At 43.3% G+C, this 10,758-nt stretch overlaps 1 protein-coding gene across 1 annotated transcript in view; it reads right to left on the bottom strand.

The window, feature by feature from the left end:
* Positions 1-2,778, bottom strand: part of LOC112397957 (zinc finger protein 211-like) — a 30,397-nt gene extending 27,619 nt beyond the window's left edge. The window contains exon 1 of the mRNA XM_024742304.1: positions 2,580-2,778. Within this exon, the coding sequence (XP_024598072.1) occupies positions 2,580-2,778 (199 nt within the window). The remainder of the gene's footprint in view (positions 1-2,579) is intronic.
* Positions 2,779-10,758: the final 7,980 nt, after the last annotated feature.

Here is a 10,758-nt window from a genome sequence, read left to right as displayed (position 1 = left end):
ACACAGAAGCATACTCATACACCCTCACAAAAAGAGGCAAAGGAGAAAAAATCATAAATCTTGCTCTCAAAGTGCACCTCCTCAATTTGGGATGATTCATTGAAGGAAGGAAGGAAGGAAGGAAGGAAGGAAGGAAGGAAGGAAGGAAGGAAGGAAGGATTATACACCATGACCAACTGAGAATGATCCACGTTATACAATGCTGACTTAACATTAAAAAATCAATTAATATAATCCATGTCATCAACAGGTTAAAAACCAACTCATGATCTCATCAATAGATGCAGAAAAAGGATCTGACAAAATCCAACAGCCACTCATATTCAAAATCTCCATATGATATAACCTAAAAATTGAAAAAATACTTAAACTTGATAAACTAAATAAAACCCTATAGCTACTATCATACTTACTAGAGAAAAACTAGAACTCTCCCACTAAGACGAAGAAGGCAAGGATGTTCCCTTTTACAACTCCCTTTCAACTTTACAGTGGAAATCAAAACAAAGGCAATGAGATGAGGTTATATAAATGGCATACTGATCAGGAAGGAAGGAATAAAACTGTCTTCATTCTCATATGACATGATCAGCTATGTAAAACACCCAAAAAATAGAGGAAAAAAAAATTCCTGGAACTAAGAAGCAATTATAGCAAGCTTTCAGGACATAAGCTTAATATACAAAAGTCAATTATGTCCTATATACCATCAATGAACAAGTGAATTTGAAATTAAAAACACAATACCATGTAAATTACCACCCTCTCAAAAAAAAAAAAAAAGAGAGCAATAGAAAGAAATATTGAGTTACAGATCTACCAAAACATGTACAAGATATACATGAGAGAAACTATAAAACTTAGAGAAATCATGAATTCCATGGTGGTCCACTGGTTAGGACTGCATGCTTTCACTGCCATGGGCCTGAGTTCGATCCCTAGTAGGGGAACTAAAATCCCTCAGGTCTCAGAGAGTAGCCAAAAAACAAATAAACGATCAAACATTCTAATAAAGAAATCAAAGAACTAAATAAATGGAAAGCTATTTCACGTTCATAAACAGGAAAACCCAGTATCGTCAAGATGTCCGTTCTTCCCAACTTCATCAATAGATTCAATGCAACCCAAATCAAAATACCAGCAAGTTATTTTGTGGACATAAATACTTTCATCCTAAAATTTATACAAAAGGGCAAAAGTCCAAGAATAGCCAACACAAAACTTAAGAAGAACAAAGCTGGCAGACTGACACTACTCAACTTTAAAACTTAGTATGTAAAGTAATCAAGCCAGTGTGATATTGCTGAAAAGACAGAGAAACTGTTCAATGAACAGTATTGAAAACCCAGAAATAGACCCACAGAAATACACTCAACTGACCTTTGACAGATGAACAAGCGCAATACAATGGAGAAAAGTTAAGTCTTTCGAATAAATAGTACTGGAACAACCGAACATCACATGCCAAGAAATGAATTCTAGACACAAACCTTCACAAAAAATTAACTCAAAATGGATCACAGACCTAAATGCTAAATACAAAAATACTCTTAAAACTTAGTAAGAAAACAAAAACCCAAATACCAAATAAGCAAAGCACCTTAACAAACACCTCATTAAAAGAAGATATACAGGACTTCCCTGGTGGCGCAGTGGTTAAGAATCCTCCTGCCAATACAGGGACACAGGTTCAAGCCCTGGTCCGTGGAAATCCCACATGCCACGGAGCAACTAAGCCCGTGTGCCACAACTACTGAGCCTGCACTCTAGAGCCTGCGAGCCACAACTACTGAAGCCTGCGTGCCTAGAGGCCATGCTCTGCAACAAGAGAAGCCACTGCAATGAGAAACCCGCACACCACAATGAAGAGTAGACCCTGTTCACCGCAACTAGAAAAAGCCCACGTGCAGCAATGAAGACCCAACGTAGCCAAAAAAAATAATAATAAGATATACAGATGACAATTTAGCATATACAAAGATGCAAGGAAATGCAAATTAAACTGAAAAGTACACACTATTACATACCTGTAAGAAGGGCCAAAATCCAAACATTCACAACACCAAATGCTATAAGGGTGTGGAGCAACAGGAATTTCATTCATTGCTGACCGGAATGCTTAACAGATGCCAGTGTTGATAAACAGAAATTGGAACCTTGGAAAAAGGTCTTACAGAAACAGCTCATGGTCTGTTTTAGTAACGACCGTGTCAGTGACAACGGTCTGTTGTGAAGTAAGGCACAAAAAAATGTCATGGAGAGGAATGGAGCAAAACTTGAGTACCATGGATTTTGACAATCGCCTGGGCAGAGAGGGCGAGCAAGGAGGGATCTATCAGACTGAGTGCAAGACTACTGAACCTAAATCCTCACCTGCAAAACTTTGGAGCTACAGGTGTCCCAGCACTAAGAAATAGGGATACACTCTGCCTAGCCATAGTAACCACAGCACATAACCAAGCAATTGAAGAAGAAAGCAGTGCCTGTGTTCCAGATGTGAGAAGGACAGAGCTGCCCTTGGGGAAGAGAAGAAAGGCAGAGCCTAGCTCAGAGGATAGGGGTGGGTGTGAGGACCTTACCCAGCATGCATACAAGTGCAAAGTTCTCCAGCATGACATCAAGGTACAGGTGCATCTGAACCTCATCAAGAAGACACCATTCCTCCCAGGAGAAGTACACGGCAACATCCTCAAAGGTCACACTGCCCTGGTAAACAGGGACAAATAAAACCATGAACAGTCTCACTCCTGAAAACCCACAATCCATCTTCCTACACATTTCCCCTACTACCCAATCAGATGGAGCTTCTTGAGACCTGGGGAAGAAAACCATCTTCCTTTGATCTGCACCTCCCTTTTCCTCCAGAATACATAGGCAGTCATTTCAAGTCTAACTCTTGCCCTTCCCTGTTTATTTCCACCAGAAAAAAGGAGACCTGCACTTACTTAAACCAGCTCGGCCTCACCTCACAGCACTTCCACATACTGGTATTGGATTCATGAGTAACCTTCCACGCCTCCTTCCATTGGTGTTGGGAAATGGGAAACCCCTCCATAGAACCCGGCCTTCACTCAGGAAACTGAGCATGGGGTTCTCCAGGGTCCCCAAACCAAAGAGCTGGAGAATGGCAGGTGAAGAGCCCCAATACACCTCAAATACAGAGAATGTGTGTGTGGGGGGTGAGAACAAGCGAGGGACTGGGACAACCTCCACTTGCTCCAAGTGTTTCTGCAGCCTGGGAACATGTAAGAAAAGGCAAACTATGGAGGAAAGAGACCATGGCTGTGTTCCAGAGGCTCATGCACTTGTATGCATGCTGGGTAAAGCCCTCACACCCACCCCTATGCTCTGAGCTAGGCTCTGCCTTTCTCTTTTTCCCAAGGGCATCTCTGTCCTTCTCACAACTGGACCTCTGTCAGGTACCAGAGCCAGGTAACATCGGGATGACTGGCAAACCTCTCCTCCGTGCCTCGGTCCCCGGTGCTACCTCTTACAAGTTGTGACTTTGGAAAAGTCACAACTTCCCTCTACCTCAATAATCTCATCACCCCCTACAGTCTGTGCTTCCACCGAACAGGCCCTGTAGTATTTTTAAAGGCCTAATTCAGATGGTGTCCTTCCTGTGCTCAAAACTCTCCACCGCTCCGAGGGCTCTCGGAGCCCTTCTCGGAGGGCTTTCCTCTCGGAGAAGAAAGGTATAACCTCTCATCTACCACTCCAGATGCAGCCTGGCCTCAAACTTTCTTCCTTGCAGAAACAAGATGGACTGCAGGTTCCCGGAATGTTCCTGCTTCAGTTGCATCTCCAAGTCTCACGCAGGCAGAAAAAGGGAAAAGACCCCTGGAGGCCTCTCTGTCCTAGACCCTGGGCCTGGGATAAAGTGACGTGAACAGCCGCCTCCCACGCGGGCCGTTCGTATCTGGGTGGGGAGACAGGCCGGAGAGGACCCGGAACGCACAGCGTTTACCTGAGCCTGGTCCCTCAGCGCAGACGCCGCCATCGGAACTTCTGGACGGAAAGGAGTGGCGACAGTCGACCGACCGGGTCCCACTCTGCACGGACACTGCAAGGGTCTGTCCCCGACCCTCAAAACCGCCCCGGTTCAGTGCGCACAGAGCCTTCTCTTGCGCCTCTTAGCCTGTCACCTCGCTCCTAACACCGCACACAGAAGTCCCTGACCATCTACAGAGACTTCACCGTAATTAAAATGGCAGCCACGAAGAAGCCGGAAGTCCCTCTCCAGGAGGTTCGCCCTCCCGGAAATGTCCCCTTGCTCGATTTTCATTGGATGAAAGTCGCTGCCCCTTAGCACAAATTCTTCTGGGTAATGTAGTGCAAAAGTCTCAAGGAAGGAAGCCCCACACCGGGAAGCCCCACTTGGAAGCCCCACTTGAGACAAAGCCAAGAAGCACCAGGAGGAGCACTAGGAAATGACCTCTAGGGCTGGGGGCGGGGGCTCCAGCCTTATTAATGGGGCGGAGGACCCATGGGGTCGGGGAGTGCATTATCTCGGAATCCTTTAAACCACCCCACGTTTAAACCCACTGGTAACAGGAACAAAGACTAAACATTATCCTATTGCTCCTGATATACGTACAGCCTGAAGAGTTAAAGTGATTTTGTGGGCTTTGTTCAGGGACCAGAAAAAAGTCAGACAGAACGCTGACTGGGAATATGGAGAGGAGATTTTGGACAGGCCTGCTCGGCAAGAGGGAGAGCACTGCTTCTCGTCCCCCTAGAAAAGATTCTTCTGACTGCATAGTTAGTGATTGTGCCCAATTCAGTGACAAAAACTGATGATCAGGTCACCCACGATAGCTGTTCTCTTGCTTTTTGTACTTTCCTTGCTCCACCAGTCTGATTCACCTACACCTTATTCACGTGAATGAACTTCCCTTACTATTGTTATTTTATTTATTTATTTTGGCCGCACTGTGTGGCTTTTGGGATCTTAGTTCTGTAAGGCCAACTGGCCCGAGGCAGGGGAACGCAATCAGACTCACAGGTTGCATCAGCCCGGAACGTTCCACACACCCAGTTCTCGGAATTGACCTGGAGCTCCCACCCACCCAGTTCCAGGAACTGACCTGGGGACTTTCCACCCGGCCCAGCCTTCCCGCCTTTCTAGGGGCGGGACTAACGGTCCCAAGACTGATGCAACCGGCACCAGATATTGCCACGATACCCGAAGAGACCACCAAATAAGGACTACCCTGCGCCCTCCCGGATTCACCACACCCCTTCCCCTTCTTCCCCTATAAATTTTGTCCAAACTCTCGCCCGGGCGCGACTTCTCTGGCTCCTTTCTCTCAGACCAGTGAACCTCGCCCAGGAGCGCTCCCTAATAAAGCTCACTTGAAGCTTTCCTCTGTTTCACGGTGCCGTTTGTTAAGATCCGACCTTACAAGTTCCCCAACCAGAGATCAAACCCAGGCTCACAGCAGGGAAAGGGTGGAGTCCTAACCATTGGACCGCCAGGGAATTCCCTGACCTTCCCTCTTAATCATAAGGCCTAATCAGTCAATGCGTACCTACTTATCCTGGCCCCAGCTAGTGAATGTGCTAATCTTTAGATAATATTTCACTTTGTATTTCCACATTTTTATCTATTACTGAAAATGGTTTGATCTGATGTACAGAGGCTACCCAGAGGTTCCACTGAAAACAGAGCAGTTTCGTGTGCAACGCACAATTTTCTTAATATAGACTTTACAAAATTATCAATATTGGTGGATTCCTAACCCAAGATAGATTTTTCTGTTTTTTGGAAAAAATATAACTATCAAAAACAATTGAGTAACTGGCTGAGCTTAGAAGTACCTGTATATTAGGCAAGATTTACTTTCTCCAGATTACTCAGTGCCCATTTATCTGATACAGCTGAGCAGAAGATACAGCTGAGTAGAAGTAGGTAATACATTTATGTTTATCTTTCTACCATTTCTTTGTCTCAAATTAAAATCAATATCTCCTAGATATTAAAGTGATGGGCATGCCAACTTGGAAGTAGGGATTATGTTCCTCACTCACGCTGGAGCTGGGGTCCTAGAAAACTTCTCCTGCCTTTGTCTTCATAACTTCACCTTGCTCACCAGTTACAAGTTGAGACCCACTGATCAGACTGACAACAAACTGATCTTGGCCAACAACGGTTTTGCCAAAAGCCTGCTTTCAGTTTTTTTTTTTTTTTGGCTGTACGCTGGCCTCTCACTGCTGTGGCCTCTCCTGTTGTGGAGCACAGGCTCCGGATGCGCAGGCTCAGCGGTCATGGCTCACTGGTCCAGCCGCTCCGCGGCATATGGGATCTTCCCAGACTGGGGCACGAACCTGTGTCCCCTGCATCGGCAGGCGGACTCTCAACCACTGCGCCACCAGGGAAGGCCCCTGCTTTCAGTTTTAAGGTTCGTTGGATTCGCTGGCAAAATAACCACTTGTCTCACACGAATAAACAGCTTCAATCAAATCTTTAATAGAAAGTGATTTAACTTAACTTCAATATACAATCATTAGAGAGAAAGCAATAAGAATATTAACAGAGTATATAAATTTCAATATACAATCATTAGAGGGAGAGCAATAATATTAACAGAGTATATAACAGAGCATACATCACCGAATTGGGCCGACACCTACTTCCAGATCCAAGTGGCAGCTAGGAATTCCCTTGAACAGCAGTCTGGAGTCCCAGTTGGGAAGGTCCCGGGCGGTGAGTCCACCCCACGGGTGGGACTTCAGAGTGCTGCCCAAAGGAGTCCTGCTTTTAACGCCAAGCCGCAAGCTGATAGTCATCAGCTTGCGTGCAAGTACGCAGCTCTATTAACGCAAATATTTTGATACTTTAGTTGTAAGTCTCAGAATGTTCGCTGAATTCCAGTAACTGGCCAGATTCCCAAGTCCCAGGAAGCTTTGTGACTTACTCCCTTCTTTATCTGTTGGATCCCAAGGCTGACTAACACCGTTTCTGCTGACCTGCATGTAGTCTAGCAGCTTGATGTGTAGCTCTTTCAGAATCTTTGTTTAGTCAAAAGCCTATTGTTGTCTCTGAAGCCTGAACAAGACTATTTTATTAGCCTCCCCAACAACTTGGCTCTTAGTTCCAGAGGGATCCCACAAACAATGACAGCTTTTGAATTGAAACACTTCCTCTATGATATTGGGTGTACATTTGTCTTGTATTTACAGAGTGGCCACGGGGGTTTCTCTCGGCACTACCTGCCTTCTGAGTGGCCTCCTGGCCATTAAGTTTTGCCCCAGAACCTCTTGGTGAATAGACTTCAGAATTCAATCTCCCCAAATGCATTGGCTTCTTTACTTTCCTTTTCTGGTTCCTTCAGCTGTTGGTAAATGTCTATATTCCTATGAATGTGATTGGTCCTAGAAACAGCACAAATGTGTGAAAAAAATTTTTACATACGGTTTCTCAGCCACGTCAGACAGAAATCTCGGCTTATTACATGCATTTATATTTTATCCCCTGGATGTTATTTGGGCTTCAAGATCTGGACTAGTGGGTGCATGATATTTGTCCTGCACAGATACAAGCAGCGAGCCCAATACATCCACAGCAACAGACTTTACCCCAGACCTCCCCACGTGGCCAAAGCCACATGCACCATCCTTATCCTGGTGAGTTTCTTCATCTCTTTTTACTGTCTCTCTTCCATTTTGAGTCTTTGTGTTACTGTAATTGTAAATCCAGGCCAGTGGCTGATGGAAACATCTCTGCTACTAGCTCCGGATTTCCCAGCTTTCAGCCCCTTTGTTCTCATCAGCAGTGATTTTTCTATGATTTCTGCTCCCAAAAAATTATTTTCCTAATATTGTTAAACATTTGTCTTCTTATTTCTGCAGTGAAACAATTTTTTTAAGGGAAATTTTGGGATCTACTCCTTCCTAGTTCAGCCACGTGAGAGCTCTGGACCTCAATTTGTTTTAAATTTATTTTTTATTTATTATTTATTTTTCTCTGCATTGGGTCTTCGTTGCTGTGCACAGGCTTTCTCTAGTTGTGGCCAGTGGTGGCTACTCTTCATTGTGGTGCTTGGGCTTCTCATTGTGGTGGCTTCTCTTGTTGCAGAAAACAGGCTCTAGACGCATGGGACTCAGTAGTTGTGGTACGCAGGCTCAGTAGTTGTGGCTCATGGGTTCTAGAGCACAGGATCAGTAGTTGTGGCGCATGGGCTTAATTGCTCCGCAGCATGTGGGATCTTCCTGGACCAGGGCTGGAACCCGTGTCCCCTGCATTGGCAAGCAGATTCTTAATCACTGCACCAACAGGGAAGTCCCTAATTTTCTTTTTTAACTTAGGTGATGGTCAGGTACAAATAATAATACAATGAAAAGGTGATTGGCTAAGGGGCCTTCAATTTTCATTCATTAATTGGGATATATTGCTGAATAAGAACAGATAAATTCTTGCATTTCTAGAGTTAATAGAATATGCAGAAAATGAAAATTTTCTCTAGTTATACAGAATTTACTTAATCTACTTATACTATACTACCTAGTAGCAACTCTTCAGAAAGTTTTCATTAAATAAGTACTATGGAAAGAAACAGGAAATTTAGACATAAAAGTTTGTGTCTTTATGTACTTGTATCTTATATGGTTACTTTAAAAACAAATTTTTAAGGCATATTCAGATCCAGGAGTTCCAGGTAGACGAAAAACACCTCTAGAGCCCCACACATAACTTCACAGAGTTATCAGAGATCTGAAGATATCCACCATGTTTGGAATGCAGAAATAGAGGAGACATATGGTATGAGGAGAAACAATAAACATATGTAATGGTTGGTACTGATATATATTATAAATCCAGTCCAAAATTCTAATTTTGTCCAAAGTATACTGACAAGGCCATTATGAGGTCTAATCAGATGTGCAACATCAGCAATTCTACAGTTTTTTTAAAAATAAATGCTCAATTAAAAAACACATTAGATTAAAAACTTACATTTTTCACAACAAATATATATATCACATATTAGCCATCCTAATGAGTGTAAGGTGGTCTCATGGTCTCAGTTTGTTTTTCTTTTTTTTTTTTCTTTTTGGCCTTGCCACACAGCATGTAGGATCTTAGTCCCCTGACCAGAGATCGAACCAGTGCACCCTGCATTGGAGTCTTAACCACTGGACCACCAGGGAAGTTCCAGCCTCAGTTTGTTAGTTATTTAATTTATTTATTTTATTTATTTATTTTTGGCTGTGTTGGGTCTTCGTTACTGTGCATGGGCTTTCTCTAGTTGCGGCAAGTGGGGGCAATTCTTCATTGAGGTGTGCAGGCTTCTCACTGTAGTGGTTTCTCTTCATTGAGGTGCGCAGGTTTCTCATTGCGGCAGCTTCTCTTGTTGTGGAGCATGGGCTCTAGGCGCACGGGCTCCAGTAGTTGTGGCTCATGGGCTCTAGAGCGCAGGCTCAGTAGTTGTGGCACACAGGATTAGTTGCTCCGCGGCATGTGGGATGTTCCCAGACCAGGGCTTGAACCCGTGTTCCCTGCATTGGCAGGTGGACTCTTAACCACTACACCAACAGGGAAGTCCTTGGCAGGCATTTTTGTTTTGTTTTGTTTTGTTTTGTTTTTTTCGGTACGCGGACCTCTCACTGTTGTGGCCTCTCCTGTTGCGGAGCACAGGCTCCGGACGCGCAGGCTCAGCGGCCATGGCTCACGGGCCCAGCCACTCCACGGCATGTGGAATCTTCCCGGACCAGGGCACGAACGTGTGTCCCCTGCATTGGCAGGTGGACTCTCAACCACTGTGCCACCAGGGAAGCCCAGGTGGATTCTTAACCACTGTGCCACCAGGGTACCCAGGGCTCTCTTATTTTAGAAATGCATTCTAAGAAATTATGTATTCAAAGACATGATACCTAGGATTATAAACGTTAAAAACTATTAAGTAAATCATGAAACACAAAAAAATGTGCATAAACACGATAAATGATGTAAGATACAGGAAGGGGCAAACACAGTCATTCCATTTATATATACATTTGAAAATAGCTATTACAAAAGTAGAATATGCTCTTGCATCAGTCATTTTAATGTTGAGGATGAATTAACAATGGCAGGAGGAAAGTGGTTGGAGGGCTGTACACAAGTATGTCAAAATTTACATTTTAAATAGGCAAAATTTAAGTCAACTATTCATCCAGTAAATGATTTTGAAAAGAAAGATGCAAAACCTATCACTTTATTATAATTCTACTATGGTTTATTAGCTACATTCTTAAAATTGCGGCTACTATACCTGTAATGGTGGAAAAAGAATACAATAGCGGACTACTGGCAATGCTTCCCAAATGAATGTTCAGTGAAATTATGTTGGCAATTTGACCTTGATTATGGTTGGAATATATATACACGGAAACCGGCAAACACTACAAACCAGAGATTAATTTATTGTGTAATTGAATGTCTGGACTTAACACTAAGGTAGTATATATTAATAATGCAGATTATTCCTAAACCTGTATAATGTATGTGGCCATTACATTATGCATAGTATAAAATTGAGTAAAAGTTGAGAACATATTCTTTCACTATTCCAAATTACAATTACATTCAGAAAAGAAATCACTCACATTATTTTTTTTTTTTCACTCACATTATTGATGAATGAGTGAAATCTAACAGATATCTTTGTTGTTTACCTGCTCTCTTTTGTCAAAAAAAGAGAAAATAGCCATATCTCACAAAATAAAAGTAGGCAAAAGATAGGAATAGAAATTTAACCAGTCAGGACACACAGGTAA

This window comes from Neophocaena asiaeorientalis, unplaced genomic scaffold (assembly GCF_003031525.2).
Source record: "Neophocaena asiaeorientalis asiaeorientalis breed wild unplaced genomic scaffold, Neophocaena_asiaeorientalis_V1.1 scaffold582, whole genome shotgun sequence".
Taxonomy (NCBI): domain Eukaryota; kingdom Metazoa; phylum Chordata; class Mammalia; order Artiodactyla; family Phocoenidae; genus Neophocaena; species Neophocaena asiaeorientalis.
Note: the sequence above shows the minus strand (reverse complement) of the source record. Positions and strands in the feature narration are given on the sequence as shown.